At 45.6% G+C, this 27372-nt stretch overlaps 1 protein-coding gene across 1 annotated transcript in view; it reads right to left on the bottom strand.

Annotated features, from left to right (window-relative positions):
- Nucleotides 1–1362: 1362 nt before the first annotated feature.
- Nucleotides 1363–27372, bottom strand: part of pcsk6 (proprotein convertase subtilisin/kexin type 6) — a 28251-nt gene continuing 2241 nt past the window's right edge. Inside the window, exons 3-21 of the mRNA XM_067248790.1 lie at nucleotides 26684–26794; nucleotides 25502–25645; nucleotides 24684–24760; nucleotides 22723–22811; nucleotides 19506–19678; nucleotides 18842–19054; nucleotides 17048–17148; nucleotides 16278–16381; nucleotides 15736–15853; nucleotides 11543–11731; nucleotides 9264–9400; nucleotides 8937–9110; nucleotides 8730–8832; nucleotides 8419–8615; nucleotides 7822–7909; nucleotides 7611–7714; nucleotides 6274–6403; nucleotides 3948–4060; nucleotides 1363–2100 (exon numbers count right to left, since the gene is read on the bottom strand). Of these exons, the coding sequence (XP_067104891.1) occupies nucleotides 2003–2100; nucleotides 3948–4060; nucleotides 6274–6403; nucleotides 7611–7714; nucleotides 7822–7909; nucleotides 8419–8615; nucleotides 8730–8832; nucleotides 8937–9110; nucleotides 9264–9400; nucleotides 11543–11731; nucleotides 15736–15853; nucleotides 16278–16381; nucleotides 17048–17148; nucleotides 18842–19054; nucleotides 19506–19678; nucleotides 22723–22811; nucleotides 24684–24760; nucleotides 25502–25645; nucleotides 26684–26794 (2463 nt within the window). The 3' untranslated portion in view covers nucleotides 1363–2002. The remainder of the gene's footprint in view (nucleotides 2101–3947; nucleotides 4061–6273; nucleotides 6404–7610; nucleotides 7715–7821; nucleotides 7910–8418; nucleotides 8616–8729; nucleotides 8833–8936; nucleotides 9111–9263; nucleotides 9401–11542; nucleotides 11732–15735; nucleotides 15854–16277; nucleotides 16382–17047; nucleotides 17149–18841; nucleotides 19055–19505; nucleotides 19679–22722; nucleotides 22812–24683; nucleotides 24761–25501; nucleotides 25646–26683; nucleotides 26795–27372) is intronic.

Raw genomic sequence — 27372 nt, 5'->3', positions numbered from 1 at the left:
ACACTTCTGACTAAAAAGTGGCTGAAGGAATGAATGTCATGGTTTGAGTGATGATAAATGTGGTTTACTCAAGGAGCCTAGGGTGTACTTGTAAGCTTGCATGGATGACAATGACTAGAGACTCTGAGAACTTAAAGCGGGACAGAAATTATTCTCACAGAGATGAAAGCCGCCTTTCAAGTGTGGCTCAAGAGGGCTATGGAGCTTCCCTAAAGGGCTTAAGCCCTGGTCCAGGTCTGGACTGGGACGGACTTTGAAACGCAGACCGGCCCACGACCGTGTATTGTTATTATTATTATTACATAATTTATGTAATTATTATAGATTTTTTTTTGCATTATGCCGCGCCCGTTTGACCGGACATTCGGGAAATCTCCCGACTCTCCCAGTCCGACCCTAACCTGGACCCTCTGCAGACTTATGAGTGTACTGCTTTGAAATTCTCAAGGAGCCTTTTTCTATAGGAAAGATAATTTGGTAGGGAACTACATGACTGTCAATGTTTGTGCTGGAAAAAGTATCTGTAATGTGACATTTTCTGATTTAGATTTTTCAAAATAACAAGGGAAATTTAAATATTAAAATAATTTTGAATATACCCACTTAGGGTCAATGATGGAGTTGCAGTTACACTCTTTACCAAAGGGAGGCACACATTGGTAATGATTTGACTCGTACCAAGATAATGATTTTTTTTGTTGTTATATTATATTGTTGAGACCTGGAAGTTACAATCATCATTAAAACAACTTGAAACTACCATCAACACTCTGCTCTCAGTTACTAAAGTATCTTGACCTAGCTCCCTAAGATATGATGTGATAGGATGTGTGAATTAGGAGAATGTCAAGAGGCTTAGCTAAAACAGTACCATTCACTGTAGGACAGCTGTTCCCTCATGGTGTGTGTGAGTGTGTGTATGTGTGCCGATAGATTAAGGGAGAGGGAAATGATTGAATGTGTACAGCACAAATCGTCAATAGGATATAATTGACAGGGAAATGGTAACAAGAGAGCTTCCACTAACAGAAGGAAATATAAATAAAACAAGACACATCACAGCAATTCCTTCATGTAGGTCTAACTCTAAATCTTAGTTTGCCTCACAGAAAATAACACAAGGAATAGACAAGGACATGGGTTTAAAAAGGACAATTTGTAAAAGCAAACTTTTAAAGGAGATGGTATGTATAAAGCTAAGGATTACACAAGCTTGGGAGACAGTAACAGAAGTTGTGGTAGCAACAAGAGCACTGTAATTCTAGAAACGTACCTAGAGTTTTCCATTAACACGTGAGATGTAAGGTGCAACTAATTAATAAAACAAAGTCATGTTTGAAAAAGCACAGACAAGCTATCATACACAATGTACATATTTATTTCAGTCCCCTGAATTTAGATGAAATAAACATTAAACATCCAATACACATTCTGAAATGTACAACAGCGTTTTAAATGACACAGCATATTTAATGTTTTACAAATATTTTTTTATTTTACAAAACTAAAAGCCCTATAGAAAGTTTTTACATAACAAATAATGTTTAGTTTTGTGAAAATGCTGATCCAATTTTTCTGCTAAGGTGTTTTTGTTCAAGGCCAGCAATGTACTCAACCAATAAAAGTAGACTGACCCATTCTTATGAAAACAGTAGTTAAGACACTTCCATACTTTGCTGTAAAAAGAAGCCTACTGGTTTATGGTGTGGTCTTGAATACAAAATTAACCATTTGTACATGTTCTACATGCTGTGTGTAGTTTATAAAACAGACAACTTCCAAAAAATATATATCAAGCACAGATATTAGTTAGTTCTGAAATGTACAGTGGGTCAGAGTCCCAGATTAGTGTTTAACCTCTAACTCTGTGGAGGATGGTGTAGAGAGGTGGGTAGATGGGTGTAGGTAGGTGGGTGGAGGGATGTGGGTGGAGGGCTCTACTGAGTGAGATGGAGGAGTTCTTCAGGGTTCTTCAGGGTTCCCCAGGGTTTCGCTACCCAGTTCAGCCAGTCATCAGACAAGTTCTACAGCAGAACTGACGGAACAGCTTCTTCTCACACAGTCGGTTAGACTTCACCATCTCACAGAATAACTCGTCTGCTGACAGAGACAATAACAGAAGAGCCAATCAGGTTTGTAGAAATAAAATTGTTTCCCATCCCCATCAAACACTATAGTTATTTCCATCTCAACCCCATCCACTACACCAACACCATGCCCTAACTCTCTAAACCAATTGATTAATCTCATCCCCCTATGATGATACCCTCCCCCTCCTCTTCACTCTCTCTCCCTGACCTGTTTGCTAAATTGGTACATTTACATTTACATTTAGTCATTTAGCAGACGCTCTTATCCAGAGCGACTTACAGTAAGTACAGGGACATTCCCCCGAGGCAAGTAGGGTGAAGTGCCTTGCCCAAGGACACAATGTCAGTTGGCATGACCAGGAATCGAACTGGCAACCTTCGGATTACTAGCCCGATTCCCTCACCGCTCAGCCACCTGACTTACCACCTGGTAAGTCTTGTCCGGTGGAACTGGGCCAGTCTGACAAAAAGCTGGAGAGAGAGACCAGTTAACCAGGCCTCAGACCCCTGGCCCTCCTTACAAAACAACATGGTAGCGCAGTCAGACCATACAGGCCAGTGTTTACTCACAGCAACATTGTTGCTACTCTGCCAATTCCCCAGCACCCCTCCCTCTGCCCCCCCTCCACCCCCCTGCCTCTTTCAAATCCAAATCACATCCTCTACTCCAGCACACAACTGGACAGAAATCTGGAGAACCAGCAGAGCACATTGTATCACCCCAGGCTTTCAGTTGGGAAACTGAAAAATATGTTATTAGAGAACCCGAAAGAAGACATTTCCTAAAGTTACACAAAAAAGCAATATGAAAGTCATGCAAGGTTGCATTTAAGTCTTGACACAATGGTATGAGTATTATTGATCTTGAAGTGTATGAAACTATACAAGTTGTCAAAACAAAACCAAGTCGAACTGAAACTGATGCTACTTTAAAATTTAACAAGGTATCTCTACAGTCACATATGTGAGATATCCAACTTTAGAGCTGTACATCCACCAGACGGTGGCTTAGCAGGCTGGTTAGAAGCAGTCTCTCTTGCCCGAGACTACAAAGCTATATTAAAACATGTAGCCAGGACTGTTTCTGCAGTAGCTAACATCTAGTTGTCCTGCCAAGGCAATGATGTAGTGTTATTAAATGCAGAACTCAAGTCCGTCTAGACATAAAGCTGTCTGACATGGAAGCGTATAATACGTCTGAGGTCTCTATCCTGACAGCCAATGCTCACACTGGTGTGTCGAAAAAGTATTTCTGTCTGGGTGCTTGCTTTGTAACAGAACTAGCTTCAAACATCAAACACTACTGAATCACTGGTAAATATCTGACACTCGTAAATACCGTCAATTATTTTTAAAGAGGGATATTGTTTAAAATCTTTTCCTGCACCATTTTATCTGAAATTCAACACGTGAACAATAATGAACTATCTTTAAAAACATCCCTATTTCAAATATATTATGGCTTTAAGTACTATATTAGCAGCCGGTTGCAAAGGCCAGAGCTTGAGAGGTACAAAGCAGCCTGCTGTTCAGTCCTGGGCCTATTTGTAATGAGACCCGACAGTTGTAATGATTCAGCAGGTGGTGTCCTGAAAGGTGCCTCAGAGTTGGGTGAAGTAGCTTCCGTTGATCAGTGAGAGAAAGTAACTTGTTAATGCCAATTAGAACCTTTCACTCAGTACTTGGTTCTCCCAAGGTGAGAAATATGACGTGTGACAAGAATGTCAGCTAGAACACTGTGAGAGGTACAACAATCTGTTCTGTATTCACAGTCGCTAAAATTATAATTTCCTCTGGTAGCTGAGGACGAGGCCCACTATTCTTGCTGTTTGTGTGACATTCGATGATGAAACTCACCATTGTTGCAGGTAGCATTGACAATGCAAGTTCTGCTGACCAGATTGTAGCCGTCTTTGCATTTGGTACAGCTTGTTCCTGGCCCATCACAGCTCAGGCAATTCTCCTCACACCTGGACGTCACAGAGACGCGGAGGAGGAAAGACAAAAAGGAAAGAAAAGAGCTTTCATCTCCCCAATCCAATCATGCTCTTCTACTGCCAGGGAGGAAAGCGAAAAGTTAGAACAAAGGGTACCCATGTTGACTAGAATAATAAAAACGGCCAAAACTGTTAAAACAAGGGGCCATCATGTGGTGATATTTTTAATAACGCCTGGGGCTGTCCTGACAAACAGAGAGAGAGAATAAAGGCCCTGTATGTCCTTCCATACAATGACAGCTCTCAGTACAAAGAGACAGCGAGTCCTTCTGAATACACAACAACCAAGCGTAAACATGGAGACCGGGTAAACATGGTGCCGGGTGTGAGGGGGGGGGTCATCTAAAAGCTTATATATTACTCAAAGTAATAACTGCTTTCAGAATGCTGCCAGCTGCAACATACATGGCTTCATTAAAGCCATACACCGATGATGAAACTTTGTTGTCTCTGGTCTGTTCTGACATATGTGCAGGTTGTCTTTCTGGTCTAGTGAGCGTTATTAAAACCCTCTCCTTGCCCAGGCACCCCTGGGTCATGGCCTTTGCTGGTATTTTATTGCCGTCTGGCTCTGTTGCCCTGAGTCAACCACACAGCTCCTCACCCCTCCCCACCTCCCTCCCCTGCACTCCTCCCACCTCACTCCCTCTGTGCTCCCTCCAGACCCCACCAGAAGCGAGGGAGAAGAAACCATTGCCTCTGCGATCGCAGTCCATGACCTTCTTTAAGAGCTTCTATTTGCTGCTGACGGCCTCCATAAACCACCGGGCTGATTTATAAAAAGCGCGCGTCAAAAACAGCTTTCTTCCTGCTCCGCGGCCCCGTGCTCGGCCATTACTGTGAGCTAAAGGGACGCTGATGCTGCCATCAATCGTGGGTGGTGGCGCAGGTGAGAGATTTACACACCCAGTCACTCCTGTTGTTCCTCTTAGATTGCATTACAGCTCTGATTTATAGGCAATTATGGAAATAAAAAAAATCAGGAGAGAACAAACAGAAACGGTGTGTGTGGAGCGTCGGAGAGGAAAGGAGCAGGTAGACAGGGCTACCTGGGATACTGCTGCAATAAGTCACTGCTGTGAGCGAGAGAGAGAGAAAGAGAGAGAGAGAGGATGAGAGGGAGGAGGATGGAGAGTCCTGTTCTGGATTCATGGTGCTAGCAGTGTGCTGAGACAGAGGCTGGCGTTGGCTATACGTGTGCAGGGCCAGAGGTCTGGTAGGCTGGCTTGGGGCAACAGATAACATCTCTGAGGGGTAGGAATCAGGAGCAAAGCTCAGTGACATGTCAGTGATGGGCCAGGAGAGGTTCAGATGGCTCCCTAGGGGTCTGGAGTCTGGCTGAGCCCTTCAAAGGTTTGGAACACTTGACTTTATACTGCAACACACACACACACGCATGCTTAAGCACACACAGACTAATGAGACACAGTTGTCTGACGGTCCTGACCCCGGGGCCCCGGAACAAGGTGAGAAAAGGAAGGAAATAAAATAAATTAGACAGAGAAAGTAAGACTGTGGGAGGCAGAGACAGGGTAAGAAAGTTAAAAAAGAAAGGGTAAGAGAGGAAGAGAAGAAGGTGCAAAGGATACTATGAAAGACAGGGAGTATAAAGAAACTGAGAGACAGACAAGATACATCAGTGCCAGAGACGTAAAGAGGAGAGACCAATAGATGACCTATTGCCTGTCCTTTGGTGTTTTCACCAGCACAGCTGCTTATCTCAGTCAACAGACAGATTAGACCGAGCAGAAACACACATATTGACACATCCACATAGACACACAGAGAAATAAGACACTGCAGGAATAGTTAGCCTCCGATTGAGAAACACTGAGGAGCTCTTTCACGTGCCCATCCCACAAGAATTAGAAAGATTGACACCATCTAATTTCACCCAATTAACTTGTGCTTATCTTTCTCATCCATCTGGGATTGGAGGATCTAATGTGTATAAAAGGCTTCACATAACATATGGTGCAGAATACTAACAAAGCTATGCCTCACTTTAAGACTTTCAATACATGGCTGTCCCTGAAAATGTATATATATATATATTATAATATCATATTAGCAGTCTGAACCAAAACATTGGACTTCCAACTCTGCCAGCAACTCTGCAGTCAACACCTGGTAAAGCCAGCCATTGTTATTGCTAAATGAATAAAGGTACTTAAAGAGGAACTCACTTGCGACACATGTGCTGTGTGTACCCTGCTGGGTCTCCTGAGAAGTACCCTGGGGCACAGGTTTGCACACACCTCCACTCCTGCTGCAGGAAGTCCTTGGCACATTGAATACACTCCTCCTTCCCTGGACCTGAGACACAATACCATACAACACTGGGCAACTCAACATGATACAATACTGTACGACTCATACCATATAATACTGCAATACAATACAGTACAACTCAATACAATACTACGTCATATGATTTCACTTAATCATAAACTCTCTCCAGCCTCTCCGTCTCCATTTACATATCTTCACTCCTCTCTCTGAGGGAATGAATGGAGCCCTAAAGCAGTAATAACCATCCTTTTATGGTGATTGGATACATAATTCAGACATGTGTTGCTGTTATCCCTTTGCCTGCTCTCCCATGTGGATTTCTGTCAATAGTACCAGCTCAGTCTAAGCCAGTGCCTCGCCAGTTAAATGTCATCCGCAGGTGACATCACAAACCTGACCACACTGGTCATAACTAGACTGCTTTAATGAATGTCAGTCTGCCATTCTACAGGTCATCTAATGTCTCACTGGACGTCTCTAACGCTAGCTACAGTAGCAGAGATGTCATGACCCGAACTGTTTGTGTGTCTAGTTAGCTACACAGGTAATATAGAAGCGAGTTTTCCAATTTCTGGTACCAAGGCGTTAATTATTAAAGCTTGATTATTACTGTTTAATTAGCCAACCACTAATGCATTAGAAATGACTACAAGCATCATCAACTTTGTGTGGACTAACTAAGCAGAAATATACTCTGCATTGGATCAAACAAAGAAAAGGTCCCCATGTGTCAATCCTTTTCAGCTGTCTTTTTTGCCTATTTCAGCTGTAATGCGTCACAGGCAACACATCAATAACACAATCCCTTTCAACAAGACAAATAAGTATATTTCATAGATAAGATTTTTATAAGTATAACAGACCTTTACTTTTACATTAATGTCACGTGGGTTAGAATAGATTCTACAATGCCAGTACTTGTTATTCCTTCTACACTTGGTTCCAAATGATTGCAATGCATCCCTGACTTGTTGTCATTCAGTGAGCTTGACCAAAGTCAAAGGGGAATGATCGACAGACTGGTAGTCATGTGGTCAGCATGACCTAGCGTTACTAGACCATGTCACTGTGCCTCAGTGACCACCCAAAGCTGGCAGAGAGACCTCGCCCCAGGTTAAACAGAATCAAAACACTGAAGGACAGTGTGAGAGAACTAGGGGCTCCAGGCTCCATGTGAGATTGGAGATACACACCTGTTGCTGGAACAGGGACAGGTTTAGGAGACACTCACCTGTGCAGGTGGAACAGGAGGTGTGACAGGGGCTACACTTCATCTCCTCCAGGTGGAAGAAGGTCCCGTTGGAACATTTCGGAACACAGGTCATTCCTGCCAGGCTGCAGAGAGAGACTACTCTCACGTACAGTTCGCTGTTTGTCTGTTTGTCACTAAAACATCAAATCTTTTCTCACAGATGCAGCCTGTCGTCTGGCTAATACTGTACCTGAAGTCCTCATTGCAGGCAGTACACCTGTCTGAATCTCGCAGACACTTGACGCAGTTCTCATGACACTTCAGGCACTGTCTCTGAACTGTGGGTAGGGAGTCAGAAATACATATGGCATGAGGAGATCTATAGCTCACAAACCATGTTTCACAAACATGAAACAGCTCATTCCCATACACTGTAAGAGGATCGTTACAGCAACAGAATCCAGGGGGCTTGAGGATTTATAGAGCTGAAATGGCATCCAAACATCTGTTTGATGACGTGGAAAGCCCCTCTGCCCTGTCAGTGATCTTGTCTTATCATACACTCTCAAGACTGCTTAAATATAGGCAACACGCCTGGGATAGAGATAAGACGGCCCAGATGTAAGGGAGGATTGTGTCTCAGGGGGCATCTTGGGTCTCCACTGAACGATTATAATTCAAAAGCTTTGAGTGTGCATCTGTGATTTGAGTGTGCGTGTGTGCGTTTTTTCCATTCCAGTACGTCAGTCTATCCCAGCCAAGGTACCAGATGTGTTGGCCACGCCACAAATGGAGGAAGTGTGCATTGAAACGGTATTCCGCTGGGGCCAAAAGACCATCCACTTACTCTCGTCTGCAAAGTAACCGAGGGGGCACGTCTCCGAGCACGAGGAGTTGAGAGGGTTGAAGTAGAGCCCTCGCCTGCAGGAGTGGCACTCGGTGGACGAGCGCCCCACACACCTCTCACAGCCCTTGTGGCAGCGCCTGCAGCGGCGAGCCCCAGAGTCCTCGTGGTATCCCAGAGGACAGTGGCTCACGCATGTCCTGGGAACAGGAGAACACACACTGTCAGGTTACATCTTTGTCCGGACCGGGGGGGGGGGGGGGGGGGGGGGGGGCGTGGCCTGTCCCTGTACCAATCCCGTGCGCCTGCGTTACCTGCCGGTCTTCAGGCTGCCCAGGCTGTAGTGGATACAGTTGAGGCAGTGATCAGCGTCAGGCCCGTCACAGCCCTGGTCCCCACATTCACTGTGGCACGTCCCTGAAAAGCACACGCACCGCACACACACCGCCCTCGTCATCATCATCGGGGGTCATCATTATCGGGGGTCATCATCATGTCCGTGCTGAAGAGGTCTGTCCTACCACTGTACTCCTCCTCCTCCTCTTCGTGGTGCTCTGTGGGCTGTTCCAGGCCCTTGGGCTCCAGGCTGGGGTTGGGGATCTCCAGCATCCTGGAGCGGGAGTGTTGGGCACCATGGGGCTGGTACGGGTGCTCAGAGGTGCCATAAAGAATCAAGGTCCACTCTTTCAGCTTGCCTGTGCCAGGGAATAAGGACTGATCAGTTATATTTGGATTCTCAACATTGATGAAGGTAGTGAGTTTGTATGTGCATGACTGATCTTGATCCTTAGAGTTAACTATGTGTGTGCCCCACACAGTTGATGAGTTTGTGCGCTCCTGACCCTTACCCAGCACCTCCGGGTTGCGTAGCTGTGAGGGTGAGTCTGTGATCTCCAGGGTCCACTGGCCTTCTGCCTTCTCTCCCCAGCAGTGAACTGTCATGAACTCCCAGTTTCTGAAGCCTTCATACGAGTTATCAAACAACCTGGGAGAGAGAAAGTATGAGAGAGAGAGAGAGATAGTAGGAGATAAAGAAAATGAGTTCAGTTGAGGGTGAAGAGCAAAAGAGCTCATTTTCATTTAGTTTTCCACATGTCTTTTACGTGGCAGTACAGATCTCAGCCAATCTTGTATATCTTAGTTTCTTGATTGGAATGTTTTCTTGATAGAAGACTAACCGTACATGGTAGTTGAAAGTGTCATTCCGTTTACCTCAAGTAACATTATGGTTTGATTGGGAGTATTGCATTGTACATTGTATGTATCTGGTGGTGGTTGGTGTGATTGGTAGCATGGTACAGTCTAGTTTCAGGATTTCAGGTTCCAACTGTGTGATCTCTGCTTCAGACACACACCAACAGCAGTACAGAGAGAAAACATCCGTCTGGCTGCTGTGGAAATATGGGGGGATGTGATCAAACGCTTCTGACAGGGATCCATAGGATCACATCTCACTGTCTGTAGAAGATTTTCTATATTAGCTACCTGCTATACAGATGTAGTAGAAGCGAGTTCTAACCGAGCATGGTTTATCTGTGTTCCTGCCACATGCCGCTCCAGGGTACTACACTGCTCTATAACTCTTCTCCTCAGCAATGGGAAGATTTGTCTTTGATCTGCTCTCCATTTGATTACACCAATAGACCCCCCTCACCCCAACCCCAGGGGATACTCAGCAACAGAAATGCTGTAGTGTACATCCAACCTAACCTGGCAACCCGCCCATGCTCCAAATGAGCTCTGGCCAGTGTAGACGACTCAGCGATACACTAGCTTTGTTTATTACAGAGCAATGTACAGGCACTAGGCATGCTTGTACTTAATGGGACAAGAGGATTGAACCATTCCGCTCCACTGGGAGAAAATGAAAAGCTAAATCTCACTGGTGGCTGTGCATGCGAGGCATGTGTATGTGGGGGGGGGTTTGTGGGGGGGTGTAAATGGTTCAGATAGATGGACCACCGATGTCCAGACTAAATGTCTTTCCTGGCAGTACCCCCCACCACCCTCATTCCCCACTTAATGAAGAGGATGCTTCATCAATTCAGCAAGCTAACCACAGACAAAATGGCTGTCCCAGATCAGTAAATGCCCTCTTGATAGGGTAATGTGTGTGTGGGGGTGAGTAAATGCGTGGGTGAGTGTGTGAATGTGTTTGTGTGTGTGGGTGAGTGTGTGGGTGAGTATGTGTGTCAATGCAGAGACAATGTTTATTATATTAACATATTAATTTAGACCGTATTTTTGGGCTTTACGTTTCACAACTCTGCTGTTTTGTATTGCTGAGGGACAACTTATCGGTATGCCAGTTGGAACTGAACAAAGCCCTTTGTGTCACATATCTGAAGTCAGACCTTGAAGACGGAGAGAGTCAATTAAAAAGTGCCTCGAAATAAAATGACATTGTGCAAAGGAATAACCAGAGGGTTTCCACACAATATCCCAACAAGCGAGACACAAAGATGAAAACAAGCGGGACCGAAAGAGCTGGTGGCTGCAGGAACATTGCTAACTGAAGCTGCCTAACATCATTAAGACCCTGGTGACTAGCAGTCTCACAATCGCACACTGACACCGTTTGATGTTCAGCTTTGAGATTTCCCCTGACAAAAAAAGGAACCAAAATACAAAAAGATCTAAACTACAGAATATACTTTTTTTTTTGTTTTATTCATGAGGATGTGAGAATAACAATCATGCAGTCGCTATGTGTGGCCGTAACAGGGGTCCAAACAACACTGATAAAATACCAACTAAGAGGTTTGTGAGCCCCAGAGGGGAGGATGGAAAGGAGAGGAGAAGGGAGAGGGACAGAATGGGGGAGGAGAGGATAAGAGGGGTGGGGGTGGTCGGGGGGTAAACAAGACAATCAGACTGGAGTGAGTGATGAGGGGGAGACCTCAGTGTGACAGGGATCTGAGCACAGAGATCAGAGGGGCCTTCAGTTTGAGGGGCCCTTGAGGGCTGTTGGAGTATTTGGTTATGCTTCAGTTCCCCCACACACTGCCCTTGCCTTTTGCCCAGTTATTATGAGCTGTGTACACTGTGTGTGTGTGTGTGTGTGTGTGTGTGTGTGTGTGTGCGTGCGTGCCTGTGTGCACAGTGAGAACCACAGTGATCCGCTCACCTCTTGGCCAGGAGCTGTGAGCGCGTCCCCAAGGGAGAGACCAGGTTGATCTCCAGGTCTCCCCTGCGCTGGTGGGCGATCAGAACTCGCACCACCACATGCTCCAGATAGCCGACGTGCTGCTCAGCCTGCTCGGAACAGCCCGAGGTGCTGATGGTGCTGTTCAGAGTCTGGTCCGCGCGGATGTACCTGGAAAGCACAGAGGCGGGCAGGGTCAGGGAATACTGGCCATTACAGCTGTTACACCCTGCTGTCCTCATTTGGTCCCAGTGTTCAAAGCTCATGGACATGCGCGATTTCCCTGACAAACATTGAGAATCAATTAAAGTAATCTGTGTATTTCTGAGATTTAAAGCTTCTCTTCTGTTTATTGACCAATGTAAAGTCGTTGCTGTTGCTGTGTTTACAACCCCCAGATGGACGGAATGACTCAGATGTGGAGAGCACAGAACTTCAGCCTCCTCCAGATCATGCGTCATCTGGCCTTGCATACGAACAGTATGCACACACACCCACGCAGATGGACAGAAAAGCACACACACGCACATGTCATCTCTCTCTCTCTCACACACACAAGCAAATATACATTCACATGTGCACACACACACAAACACACACACACACACACACACACACACACACACAAACAGTCAAATACATCCACATGCACACTTACACATTTCCTCACATGCTAGCACTGGTAGAGCATTGCAAAGACTGTCACATGCACAAAAAAATTCAAACCCTCCCCCCCACTCACAGTCAGGATATTTTCCACTCCTCTATTTGATGGGGGTGGATCAGCATAGCCAATCGATTCATACCCGCTCCAGGCAAATCAAAATCAAAATCTAGGCCGCGAGGCCCCCCTATTCAGTGTATGTGTGTGTGTGTGTTGTAATACCGAGGGACAGATTGTCCTTAGAAAATCCCAACCGACAATCAATGCTAAGTAGAGAGCCTCACGTTTCAAAGCCCTCTCATAGTTTGCCTGTGGCTGAGATGTTCATTCAGACTCTCTGACTGTCATTCACACAGACTCACCACCTGCCCAACTGAGGATTCAGACTTCAACTTACTCGCATACAAAGACTTTCAACTTTTTAGGATTTTTCTTTCCAAAAAACGTATACAAATCGTTCTATTTTTATTGATTAGCTGGGCTCAACTATGCTACACATATTTCAACTACTCATCTCACAAAAACTAAAGGTAAGATTGGAACATTGTAGTATCTCCTGGACAAGGTGCAACTTGCTGTCTTATTGCTCTGCAGCCCTGTACAGCACAGCGCTGCAGAAGCTGCCATGTCACTGGGATATTGATCGGAATATGAACTGAGATGAACAGCAATTCATCCTTGGGGCCACCAGATCATAACCATGCAGATAAAGAGCACTATTTATGAGTTTAATCTCATAACCCCTCCAGTCTAACTGAATAAGAGCTCCCATACTAAAACCAGCTGGGAGCTCACAGCACAGGAGCATCCACCGGGGTGTGACTCCCAGCCCCTCACACTCAGCAGAGAGACCCCTGCGCCAGACACATTAGCATTTTGATTGTTTCTCAGTATTCTAGCTTCTTATTTCTGCAAGGACTATGAAGGGGCTGTAAAGCTGGTCTTTGTGTCATGAGAATTCTAGTTTGGTGAACCACAAAAATGCACTCAACTCTATTCCCATAATTTCAGAAGGAGAGTGCTTTTGCGGTCTGTGTGCTTTCCTGAAAGCGCAGTTTGTTGGTTTTAGCTTTCAGCTCGAACACATGTATGTTGTTGTTGATGAGGCGCCGAGTCAGAGATCGCAACCCCATAGCTCAATCACAAACCAGAGGCGACCAGGCAGGGGTCTACTGTGGCTTGCTGGAGATGACAGAGGGGTAGACGACCTGGATCACTGCTGAGAGACGACCACCGGTTCAGAGAACCAAGGAGACACAATAAATAGAAGACACGGAAGCCAACACCTAACTTTTGAAGTCACGACGCATCAGTCCCTGAGTGATGAACCAGGCCAAACAGAAGGCAGACGCACACAGGCAATATTTTAGATGCTGTTTTCAAACTGGTCTTATTAAATATGTGAACCTGGGAATGGATTTCTGTGACAGAAATGTAGTGCAGAGGTTATCACACTGTGAATCTCAGAATACTTACTGGTCAACAGCTCTCTCTGGTCACCATTTTCAACCACAGAGCTGACGGTCACTCACAACCACTGTCTATCCAGGAGAAGGTCACAAAAAACTCAGCGCTGTCACCATTTCCTTCACATTGCTGTATGAGGAGTTTCACACATTGCCACAAGGTCCATCTTTCTAAATATTGTGATCAGAGACCATGCAGTGTAACAGCAGAGCTGCAGGGTGTGAGGCTGACACAACACAGCCAGGCTCCCTCTGTGCGCCCGTAAGATCCATCCCTCCGTCTACAGAACAGCTCAGTCCATTACAAAGCCATTATCTGGAGAGCTCTCAGAAGTTTCCACTTCTAGGAAACAGAGTCTTCTCTCTTGGCTCTCACTGGCAACCTAAAAAGCAACATTGTCTGAGTAAAAAGCCTAAACGTTAAATGCAAAGTGACTCGGTATCTGTCCATGACAGATACCGAGTCACTTGACTAAAGCCTGAGTGGGTTGCTGGCATACGTTTGCTATTTCCCGTTTTCTGGGTGGTATGAAATGACGTTCCAATGGTGAAATAAACAAACAACTGCCATCTTGTTTTTCTCAAGTGCATGCTGGTCATCAACCCAGACGGAGTTTCATCATTACTCCGAAACAAGAAAACATTACACAGAACATACTTTCCCTTAACACAGGCGAAGGCAAGAAGCTGCTTTTATTGTGAAACATCAACTGTCTCTCATTGAGGTCTATTAATTCCGTTCACATGCATACATCTTCAGAGACAATAGTCCACTATGAGGTTAAACCAGATGCTTGCCAGCTGATGGAACTCTTTCAGCAATACATAGACCTCACCAAATGCAAGATCTGAGTGCTTCTTAGGTCCCAGGCTGGGTAGAATTACAGCTGTTTGGCTAGATCAAAGCAAAGGATGAAGTTCATCAGACTTTAACAACTCTGTTTGTATTTCACAATCTCCACAGCCTCTGTGTGCTTGTGAAAGTCCCATCGCCTCACATTGTCTTCCTTTGAAAGCAGAGCTGTGCTCCCTATAAAAGGTATGACCTCATAATACTTAGACCTGCTCCAATTACTAACAATGGCCTCTTTATGAAAATAAATGACTCTAATCACAGGGCATTATCATCAGACCTACTTTTCGAATATTAAAGTGTAATTTATGGCACTGAATCACAACAGTCGCTGTTATGAGAGGGTGCCTGAGGGGCGCATCGTGAGGGGGGGGGGGGGGTAATTTATGACCTCAGTGAATGATTATAATGCATCAACGCACTTCATCAAGACACAATTTGGCCTCGCTTCTCTATCTGAAGAGGATGACAGATAGACAATACAGATGAGTTTAATTTGGAGTGTGACACTTTGGAGATATTACAGCTTTTAGTAAAAGAGGTTTCTTGTTGGAGCCATACTGAGACGTAGAGCACTAGAGCTCGCCAGGGAGACCTCCCCAGACCTGTGTTACTAACGCTCGCCAGGGAGACCTCCCCAGACCTGTGTTACTAACGCTCGCCAGGGAGACCTCCCCAGACCTGTGTTACTAACGCTCGCCAGGGAGACCTCCCCAGACCTGTGTTACTAACGCTCGCCAGGGAGACCTCCCCAGACCTGTGTTACTAACGCTCGCCAGGGAGACCTCCCCAGACCTGTGTTACTAACGCTCGCCAGGGAGACCTCCCCAGACCTGTGTTACTAACGCTCGCCAGGGAGACCTCCCCAGACCTGTGTTACTAACGCTCGCCAGGGAGACCTCCCCAGACCTGTGTTACTAACGCTCGCCAGGGAGACCTCCCCAGACCTGTGTTACTAACGCTCGCCAGGGAGACCTCCCCAGACCTGTGTTACTAACGCTGGACTTGAACAGCTTTACCTGTGCGGCTCTAGGACTGTACTGGATCACCTCTAACATGAGCAACCTCTAAGTCAGTGTTTCTCTCGAAAACACGTCTCTAAATTAAACCACACCCATCCCTTCCTGGGCATGTGACCTCAGACCCCCCCTCCCCCCCAAACCACACACACACACCACCCCCCCGCCCTCACCTGGTGCGTCTGTCCGACGCCTTGGTGCAGGTGTGCTGTGGAGGGACCTTCCTCCACTTCTTGGCCTCCACCACCATCGCCTCAGCATCCACCAGCCCAAAGCCATACAGATGACTAACTGAGGATAGAGAGCGAGGAACACGGAACTAAACAGACGGTGTCTAAAAAGAAAATCCTTACTTAAATAAGTCCTAGTAATCCACACTGGTCTCTGGAAGCTCTATAGCAAAAGCAGGTTTTATCCAGGCTCTCTCAAGGCTTAAGATCGTCAAGACGGCTGACGGCTGATTGAGAAGAAGTGATCGAGTTATCCCTCTATTTTCTCCCTAGCTGAATGTGAGTCCTGAGCCTGTGGCCGTGAGAAAGAAGGAACTTGTGAAAGCAAAACAAAAAACAAGCCCAGAACCAGACAATATTTTCAAATTAAAACCAGCTTTCATGTTGAGGCTGGGACCATTGAGAGACTCATGTTATTTATTGAATATGGCTTAAGATCTCAGATATTCCAGTCCTCCGCGGGTCAGGAGTGTGTAGGATGGTACCTCTGTGTCCGACTGCGTTGTTCTTCCAGTCGTTGGCTTTCAGGTGGACAGGTCTGGAGGTCCTGACGAGCAGGTGCTGAACGTCCCTCCAGGTGATCAGGGGACTGGATGGGACACAGAACACGCCCTGATGTCACGACTCGGCTGAGACACAGCGTTACGTGAGAACGGTATTAGAGGAGACACCAACTGCATCTCAAATGTTTACACAGCTGCGAAATTCAACCTTACCTGCCTACAACCTTCACTTACAGTAGGATGTCAAGAGGAGATACGGTAAGATTGAGTGCCTTGTGACTGAGTAGGTTGTTCTTAAATTGTGCATACATCTACCAATTGTGTATTGAACTATTTACTGTGGAATCAATTACTGCAGTACTTTACCGTTGAAATCCTTTGTTATTCGAGTCTTTGCTTAAATAACTATTCTGTTGAAGACCTGAATGGGCCTGTATTGGTGTAAGAAATATGAATCTTTATCAGATAAGATAAGGATCTTCCTGTTTACCTAAGCCTGGTCATTGCCCATAGTTTTCATTTGGGGGTGGCCTCTATCTACCAAAAGGCTAAACACAGTATCATTCCATACAGAATAAAAGGTTACATCTTCAACTTTTCCGAGAGAGAGAGAGAGAGAGAGAGAGAGAGAGAGAGAGAGAGAGAGGGAGAGAGAGAGAGAGAGGGAGATGGGGAACAGAGAGGGGGGGTGACAGGGATGAAAGACAGAGGGAGGTGGGGAGACGGGAAGATGGAGGAGGGGGGTTACTGACTTGGCCTCCAGTGCGAGAGCGATGACCCCGGCCACCATGGGAGCTGAGACGGAGGTTCCAGTGTGGCCATCAGTGCAGCGCTGACGCAGGTCTGTGGTGACCTGCGAAACAACCACATTCATCAGCCCTCATCGGTCTGGAGCAGGTCTCAGCCAGGGAAATTGTTTAGTCCGTTATATCCACACTGACACAATTCCAAATGCTCTGGTTGACTTGATCTGGGAAAGCGTGGTAGAACTGAATAATTAAGTCTGTGAAGAATGCTGTTTACACAAGTTACCTTTTAATGGTAATTCATTGAACTTGTTTTCTTTTGGTCTCTGACATCTAAATGAACTCCAGTATCCTTTTTCTCTGTGTCTCGGTCAGGAGATGACACTCGAGTCACATCTCAATGAGTCTTGACAGAGTGGTAGGAGACAAGGAGAAGTGGCTGTTTCAGACTCTGGGGCAGGATACAGCCACTGACTGTTAAAGCTGAAGTGCATAACCATGGCTTGTTAAAGAACATGACAGACGGGAGAGGAGGAGGGCAGAGGGCAACTCTCCGCCACCCTCCCTCCCTCCATCCCTCCCTCCCTCCCTCCCTCCCTCCCTCCCTCCCTCCCTCCCTCCCTCCCTCCCTCCCTCCCTCCCTCCCTCCCAGAACCAGGCTCAGACCTCCGCCCTGGGCTCTACACTAGAGACCAGGTTCTACCACACTCTGTAAATATTATGCTTCTGGGTTGTGGATGACTAACCAGGACTCCCACAGAGCTGGCCTGGACCACAGGCACAGGCAGGAAGAGAAAGACAGTACAGAGCCCCAGGCTGTTCACATTGCTGGGCACTTAAAGCAGAAGTGTTCACTCGAGTCTCCCTCCGTGTCTATTACAAATGCAGGAGAGGTATTCTGTCACCCCGTCTTTCCTGCCCTCTCACCTGCCCTCTCATCTCCCCTCCTCTCCCCCATCCTTCCCACAAAACGTGAGAAAGACTCCACAGTCGCTGATGAGCAAAGTTAAACCTCATAATCTTCAGCACCTTTTCTGCCACACATGCACACACAGACACACACACCTTAGGTGTCAAGTCTTGGGAGTGAACAAATGTCATCTTGTCAACCCAAAACATCTGACAGGTACAAAAATATAGTTGTGTAACCCTAACCCGCAAATTCTACAGCAGAAACATCACACCTTATGTCACAGAATAAATACTTAGTTATTTTTACAAAACAAAGCCATCAGAAGTATAAGTCAGAGTCAATATTGGCATGGCCTACTACAGCAGAAATGTATCCTATCAAACTGATGAATTGTAGAGAGTAACTATTAGAGCCTATGAGCTGTGTCACAGCTGTTGATGTTGTCATAATTCCAGTGAACAGTGGCCATCTCTGTAAAGCAGGACGCAACCTGAGCACAGTTGATGGATGTGACATGTCTGGCATTTGGCAAGGTAGACCGTGCTCTATCCCAGAGGACATTACTAACATGCAAAATATGAAAGGGTGGGATGAATATTAATTTGTGTGTGTGTTTGTTTGTATGTGTGTGTGTGTGTATGTATGTGTGTGTGTGGTTTCTAATGTCCGAATGAAGGATGGCATGATGCTGAAACTAAATACACAGTGTGTACTATTCATGGCAGGGTGTGCCCATGTGAATAGTACAGCATGTGCACATTTTGATCAACCAGCAAACTAATATAAAAAGTTGTGTTGTTAATGGGGTTGGAGAGCTAACTTCCTGCACACCAGGTATCCAGGAATAGAGGGTACACAGCCTCAGGCTGGGACATGACCACACTCACTATCTTCCTGTCGTAGAACTCTCCGCTGCTGTAGGTGGTGGCCAGGGTGGAGCTGCACACCTCCAGGTACCAGGGCTTGTTGCCGTTCTCCGTGGTGCTGGAGATGGAGATGGTGTAAATGCTGTTGGTGTAGCCATCGCAGGAGCAGTGGTCTCCCTGACGACCGCCGTTACCCGACGCCCACACAAAGATGGAGCCAAGGCCTTTCCGACCCTGAGGGAGGCAAGACAAGAACACACTGTAGCACTGAGGGTGGTCAAAGGTCAGAACACAGCTCTGCGTCAGAGCAAAGCACAGACATCATCAGGATTAAGATGTAGTTCTGGGCTGCGTTTCTCTATAACGATGGATCGTAGCAACGATCGAGCAAAATAACGAAACCATCGAAATTTCTTACGTGCGTTTCCCAAACATGCTCGTAAGGAGTAAGCTAATCTATGCACTTTCAAGAGCTACGAATTTTCAAGAGACACTTTAGCTACGGTGTCTTTGGGAACGGCCCGTAAAACTAAGAATCGTCGTACGATGGATTCTATGATCAATTTAGGCTTACGACGCATTCGGGAAACACAACCCTGGTCAGTATGGTGAATAAAAACCTCTGTTCACCTTTCATCAACAATTCAATCAAAATCAACAAAGTGAATAATGATTTGGGATGAACCTTTTTGATGCCCATCTCGAACGCCTGCTTGACCAGGGGCCCTGGTCCATCCACAGTCTTCCCATCATCATCTGGCCCCCAGCTGGCACTGTAGATGTCAATGTAGTCAGGCCTGATGCCCAGAGACTTGGCCTCCACCACGTCTGTCACATCTCCATCCAGCATCCGAATACCTAAGCCCACAGAAGACCTGTGATCCTGAGCCTCATTCTCCCAGAAGAGCAAGCCTGTTCCTCAGACCACATCAGAGCAGGTCTAAAGTACAGTCATTAGGAGGAAACACTCATACCAGGACCTGAAAGCACCGTCGCCTTAGATAGTTGGCACATTCATAACCAACGGCGTAATTGCAATCAGAGGCTCTTGTTGCCAGGCTACCGCTGGGCACTCGGAGTGCATTGTGCAAACAAACTGTAACACGGACAATCAGGCCATATTCATCCTCTGTAAGAGCCTCGGTCACACACTTCTGCTTGTTTGTGGAGTTTGTGTGTTAGGGTCTTACTCTCTCATTTTTAAACGCCGAACCGTTTTGCTCCAGCTTTGCAGACGGGAGAAGGGACTGCTCTGTCATGGCTGTTAGAAGGCTTGACTGTTCGAGACCCCCCCCCCCCACCCCAACAGCACACACACACAACTCCCAAGTGTAAGTTTGCCTGGTCCCCGGAGAGCAGACAAGGGGAGTTTTTAAGAAAGTTCGAAGCATCAGAACTAATTATAAATCAGGGCAAACAAAGGCTGCTTGTGTGTCTTCTGCAAAACAATTTCCGTCAATTACAAGCTAGAAAATCGGTGCCAATGAGCATGATTAGTTACATAGGGGCCTGCAGGTGCCTCGCCTTTCCCTGCTATTCTCAGCAACAGCTGTTAGGGGTTTTATTCCATTTTCCTGAAGCAGGAGCAGAGAATGTGCTAATGAGCAATTAGAGTGGCACAGACAGAAAAGCACATATGGAGTTGTGACAGTTAATGTGTTTATTCAACAGCGAATGAGATCCAACACTGTTTAATCAACAGCTACGCCTTTGTAATACCGTGTTGTGCTGTACTGTGCATGTTTATATGTGTGTGCGTGTACATGTGTGTGTGTGTATATGTGTGTGTTTGTTTGTGTGTGCGTGTGAATTAGTGAGTTTCTGGAAATGAGCAGCCGGCTAACTTTGAAACAGTGCCATACTTCAGGCTATGTGCTCTGGCTTGTTTTTCCCCTCCATTAGGTGTACGGTGTATTAAACACTTTCCTGGAAGGGCCGAGGATCAATGGATCTCTCTATCAGAACTACTTCCTATATAACTTCCATTTCATACCAAAATTGATTCCAAAAGTTCTAAAATAGAGTAAAGCAAACAGAAATGGCTTTGATGAGTCCTGCTATGGCAACTGAGTCATGTGTGTTCAGTTCTAATTATGGCAGACAGGGATGCAGAGCCCAGGATGGTGGGGGTGAAGTAAAACACTGCAATAGGCTGTTGAGACTGGGCAAAACACTGCAATAGGTTGGATCTGGATCAACAACATTTACTCTGGCCCTCTGCCAAAACAGCCCCACTCCCCCACTTCACACTGTTACAAACGCAGTCAATAAACTATTGTTTTAATGAAGCCATTACTTTGGACTATCAGCCTGCGTCTGCAAGGTTCTGTAAGATCATGCACATTTTTCCAACCACTAAAGGAGAAGCTGTGCTTTCTATGGTCCGTGAAGACAATGCTAATGCTGTCTCAGAGGCTTTAATGAGGTAATGAAAACAGCAAAGAATTTAAAGAGGCCATACTGCTAACATGAACCCTTAACCTCCATAGTCTTCCACAGCATTCTTTGGACAAGAGTTGCTGTTATGTTCTGCTTTTGGCAGAGGATGGAAACTTTACTGGAAATGACACAGGGTGGTAATCCAGGACAATCCTTTAACTACGCTAGTGGGGAAAACAAAATTGCACAGATCAAATACAGTTTGAATAACTCTGCACACTATCGAGCTGGTACACACTCCCGAAGTAGCGTCCTGTTCTAGACAGTGACTGATTCCCGTGACTGACAGGAGAGGGCAAATGCATCGAGCCGTGCAAACACCAGGCAGAAGCCCCGGGGGACATGCAAACAGCACAAACAACCTCAACCTGCTTCTGTAAAACAAATAGCACAACAGCCCCACTGTGCAGCCCAGAGCACCTCCAGCAATCAATTACTTCTCTCGTAGAAGTCACTTTTTATTTCTACACAACAGCGGGAAATAATTGAAGCTGTGCCCTGAGGATCAGGGCAGGGAGAGGTGGAGACTGTGACACGCGTGATGAGAGCTGTGTTCACTGCTTCTCATTAGGAAAAGCTCAACTAGAAGACTGAAGGTTTTCACCTCTCCCCTCTTGGCATTAGCACACAACAAGGCAGGGCCATGTGTTCAACCCAAAGAAGATCATCCAAATCAGAATAGAGGCTTTGATGAAAAAGGATGATGTTGGCCGAGGGAAGGCATGAAGGAAGATGGATGAGCGCTGTGAGATCTTAAACCGTCACAACGCCACTCTGATAAAACCTCACTTCACCGTTCATTAATAATGCTTTTTGATTGCATCATAATAACAAAGTGCCTTCACTAAATAAAAACAACAGATTTAATTGGAACAATCAGATGTCCCAACAGAACATTACTATGGAAGCCTTGACTGAATGAAGTCATAACTGGATCTTGGCTATGGGCAGGAACCCTGGCGTACAATTCCATGAGGTAAAGGGAATCTAATCTAACACCCATCGACTAATTAATTAAATTAAACAAACACTGCAGCACACTGGTACTGTATTGTAATGGCACTATTCCAGACATCTGCAGAAAGAAAGACAGACAGACATAAAGAGAGAGCGAAAGCATGAGAGAGAAATGCACAGCTGCGTCAAACACAAACACATCTAAAATTCCACCTTTTGATTAAAAACCCTGGACATTTGACACCACAGCAGCCGAGGGGATTAATGTCCTGTGAATGCATGAATTTCTGCACACTCTCCAGCCACCAGCTTAGAGCTGGACCAGAGAGAAACCACGCAGAGCAGCACAACTCAAGGTTAATCCTGTGCACACATGCAGAATAATTTAGTTAAGAGACGAAAGAGAAAGGACAGAGAGAGAGAGAATGAGAGAGAGAACAAGAAAGTAAAAGAGAGAGAGAGAGTGAAGGGTTAGGAGGAGACCGCAATGGCAAAGAGGACTTTACCTCCAATGCGTGCATTGTAGGCAATTCCCACAATGCAATGGGAGTTATTGGCCACAGCTGCAACTTCGCCAGCACATCGGGTCCCGTGTCTGAAGAGAGGGAAAGAACAACACAGTTACTGTATGTATCCACCTTTCTTCTGTTTGGTACGACATCACCAGTTCTATGTCAGAGAACTTCAGAGTTGACTGTGACATGTTTACCAATTAGTCCTACTGTTAAGGCAAACTCTTGCTAAACTCCTACAGGGGTTTTCTATTGATGGCACACAATGCACATTCATCAACAAGATAAGCTGTGTCCAGATGCTTGCTAAGCACAAGTTGGGTCCGAAACTTTTCAAATTCGATACCTATTTCAGCACCCACTCCAAGAGCTTATTTGCATATCACATAACGGGTGGAATAAAGTAATCGGGGCTCCTTTGGAGAGAGTTAAAGGTTATCCTCTCTTCACAGGCTCAGCAGGTGGATGATTATTCAGAGGACGCCACTCGCAGTCTCTTTACCATATCTCTTTATCTCAGTCAGCTAACACACCTGAGAGCTGATTCAGACCCAAGGTTACCTGCCGATGCAGGCAGATAACGACTAATTGAAAAAGTGTTGGAAAAAAGAAGAACTTCACAGAAATCCAATCAACCAAGGTGACAAGAAACTATTATGAATCTCTGAGTCTGGCAAATTGTGAAAGTGTGAAAGAAAGAGAAGTGACGATGATGTGCTACAGAACATTAAAGACGACACTTTAGCCCATTTGAGAGATGTGGAACAAGAGCAGAAGTTGGGGAAAGAGCACAACTACTTTTCAACCGGCTGTTGAAGGGGGTAGTGCGTGTGTGGTGTGTGTCTGTGGCATGTGGGGGGGGGGGGATTAAATGAGGGTAGAGTACACGATCAGCTGGACGGCTGATATAAAACTGTGTGTGGCCAAGCAAGGGCTGGATGAAGTGGAATAGCAAGCCTTGCATGGCCTCGTCTGGTATTAGGCCTGTTAATGAACAAAGTGTAGGGGAGGGGGTTTGGCATGGGCATGGGTGCTCTGAATACTAACATGTTCTTATCCCACCCCGGGCCAGGTGCATCGAGTGAACTCATCTCTTCAGGGCTGGGTGACAAACCGGCATGCAGACATTTCTCTCTCTAATTGATTTCTTCTCTCCCTGCTCCAAATTAGGTCCACCTCCACACCAAAAGGGGAATTGCATCGTGCGCTAGCTTGGAGAGAGCGGTCGAGGTATATAAAAAAGAATAATTGAGACCTTTTGTGTTTGATTGCTGCCAACAACCCAGACGGGGATAGAATTCTCAGCATTTGAAGTTGGTTAGCAAGGGAATTCAGTAAGGCAATAGCTCAACGATAACAAGGAAATGCACCATGAACAATAACTGAGAAAAGGGCTGAGGAAAAAAGTTTACTCTGTCCAACTGACACTGTGATCCTGAGTGTCTGATATGTATAAAGACAGCCAGGGAAATGAACTTGACAGCAGCACCCAGGCTCAGTGTTAGATTGTGAGTGGTGTTCGGGGGCTGCTGACATTGGCATGTTTCAAAGTCCTCTGTGCAACTGATAGTGTTCATTAGTCAGTCTGTTGATCTCAGATGCAGACAGTACCCCTGCAGTGCAGACGGGGCACAGATTCCCACCCACATCCAACATGAAAGGCCCGGACCTTTTCAGTGAAGGACATAATAATTGAGCACATTCAAACAGCACACAGACCTGAAAGGTACCATGAGATGACTGGTCAAAGACATAGATCTGCCTGTCAACCTACCACTGGGATAGAGAGATTGATGGAGCGATAGTTGGGGGGATGGAAGGATACTCGATGGAGGTATTGAGAGGTAGATGGAAGTATGGAGAAATAGATAGAAAGACGCATGGATAGACGGTTGATGGAATAAAGGGGCGAGGGAGCAGAGGGAGGATGGGTAAAAGAATGGGAGGACCCTCACTTGTTTTCATTGCTGGAGTCGTAGCGTGGGGTTGGGTCAGGGTCGTTTCCATTGACGTCATAACTCGCCAGTTGGTCCTGGACAAAAGGACAGACAGAGGGGGTTAGGAACAACGGGAACAGGAGAGAAAAAATACAGGAGAAAGACAGAGAGGGCAAGAGGGAGAAATAGAACGAGAAAACAAATCATAGCTTGCACAGTACATACAAGGGAAAGAAAATATATTGCCCTGGTTTTTGCGATTTTCAGTCATATCTCATATTGTGTGCTATTAGAGAACAAGTGATAAATTGGAACCAACACCAGCTATAACTTACAGCTGTAATCCAAGGTGTCAGACACAGAAATGAAATTTATTTACGACAAGGTTGTGTCCTACATTGGTGGGTGTTATAGGCTCCACAAACACTACCAGTGCTGGGCCTGTTTTTGTTCCATGCAGTCCACAGTATATGCTCTGTGGATAACTCCCATGTTAGCTAGGTGTTTAACAGGACTCTCTCCTTTTTCCTCCTTTTTCTCCAAAGTAGAGTTAGTGAAGGAATACTGCATATATGCCTTCTATGAGGAAATAGAAAACCAGAAGTAAGCCTGAACATAAAATAGTAAAAGTGTATTTATAATTGTATAATCATATATTTAATGTTGTATAATTACATTTTGCTATAGGGTTAGGGTTATTGTTTTCTTATTTTTTACATTCTACTCATTCTACTGATTTGTCATCACAGAGTAATGTCTTCCTTTTCTTCTGGAGACACGCCTGCATCCATGCTCCAGGTCGGGAGGTTTAAGCATAGGGACATGGAGGCGCTCACATAGTTCTGCGCAAGATCTGGATGGTTCCTCTCGATGCCGTCGTCCAGGATGGTGACCACCACATTCCTGCCAGTGTAACCCCTCTGCCAGGCTGCCAGGATGTTCATCTCTGAGCGGCAGCGGTTGTTTTTATCAGTGCAGTGCTGATGAGGAGAACGGAGGACAAACACAAAGTCAACAGATATGACGGGAGTGTGGAGACACAGCTGGATGATGCCCTGCTGAATGTGCCGCCGTCCTCCCTGTCATTGATCAGACTGAAGGGAGATCCATCATGTGTCAGAAGTACTAGTGCCCACCATACAGTCAGACAGAGAAGTCATCTTTATTTAACAGCAAGCGTTTGTCTGTCCTTGAGTCTGAGGACATTGTGAGACCAAGTAGGCCCTTTGAAATTGCGACAATGTGACAAAGAAGGCTCCTGGTGAGAACAGAAATCTGCACCAATGTTTCTGATTTCCCTGAGGCCCATTAGGATTCAGCCCTTGATACACCTTTTAGTATTCAGGTTCAATGCTCCAAGTTTAGAGACTCCAATAAGAAATATACACCGTAAGCGATGGAAGAGACATTTATGGGCCATCTGTCTGCTTAAGACCGGCTCTGCTGCAGAATGCAGGAGTGGGCCCTGGTGCTGGTTTCATTCCTGACATGTAGTGCACATTCAGGTAGTGAATAATTTTCTATTAGCTCATCGCCTGTTCCATCTGATGGTCTGTCTAATCCCTCCTGCCCCCTGAATCCCTGAGACAAACACCTCTTCTCACAGATAGACAATGGCTGTTGGGACAATTTCACACCTGAGTTCATTAAAGAAAAACTTATCACAAAGTATCACACTAAGTAATTCTCAGACAGCTAAGCTAGACCAGCAGAGGCCCCTTCCATTAGACTGGTGCTGCTAAGACATGGGGTGCACCTTAAACATCAAGATCGATAATGTCACAGCAGAACAGGGACTCTCAGAATCTTGAGACTACTTTGTAAGAGAAGGTGCAGCACTAAACTAAGGGAAAGACGCTAGCAGCTCAGCCTAATGGCATACATTGGAGTGGAACTTCAGCCAAGTCATGGTCTGAGGAGCCATTCGTTCCTTGAGTTGTGTTATGGTAGATAAGCGCTGCTGCTGTGAGTCTGTAGACAGGACAAGAGTGATTGGAAGAAATGTTCTTATTACTTACTATATACCACATGTTTGACCATTTAGGGTCATTGAAGTGGATGAAGTTGGGGTCATTCCTGGTGTATCTCTTCACCCGAGGCTTGACTATCTGCTGCTCTGACCAGGATACCTTGGGAATCACAAAGGTAAAAAGACAGATTGGGAAGGGTTACTGTATATTTTTGCATCGGGCCAACTAATGCCCCTTAGCAGTAACATAATTACCATATTCAATGACCAGTCGTGAGCTATTGCTTAATTTATATGTAATGTATCCATATACATGCAGAATATCCCAGAATATGCCTGAATTGTTAAGAGCCATTGATAATGGAATGGAAATTTAGAGTAATTAACTTCTTTTTAACCAAAATCATTTGAAATTTAAAGAGAAAAGAAATCGTTTGCAAAGGCCTAATAAAGAAATTCCTCAGCCCGTGTAAATTAGTCTTTTGTTATTTCCCTACATTACAATTACCAGAACACAGTGGATGTCTTCCCTGAGGAGAGATCATCATGAATGACTGTTTTGCAGAAAACCATATGCTGAGGGGTTGAGCACAAAGACACTACAGCTAGCCTGGGGGCCTTGGAGGAGAGTAATGAACTTTAAAATGACCACTAGTGTTTACAATAAAGAACGTTAGCAAACAAATTAAATTTTCCATCTTGAACATATCCATTAAATACACACACTGTTGGCTAACA

This window comes from Osmerus mordax, chromosome 13 (genome assembly GCF_038355195.1).
Source record: "Osmerus mordax isolate fOsmMor3 chromosome 13, fOsmMor3.pri, whole genome shotgun sequence".
NCBI classification, from domain to species: Eukaryota; Metazoa; Chordata; class Actinopteri; order Osmeriformes; family Osmeridae; genus Osmerus; species Osmerus mordax.
The sequence above is the reverse complement of the archived record's forward strand: the minus strand, read 5'-3'. Positions and strand labels throughout refer to the sequence as shown.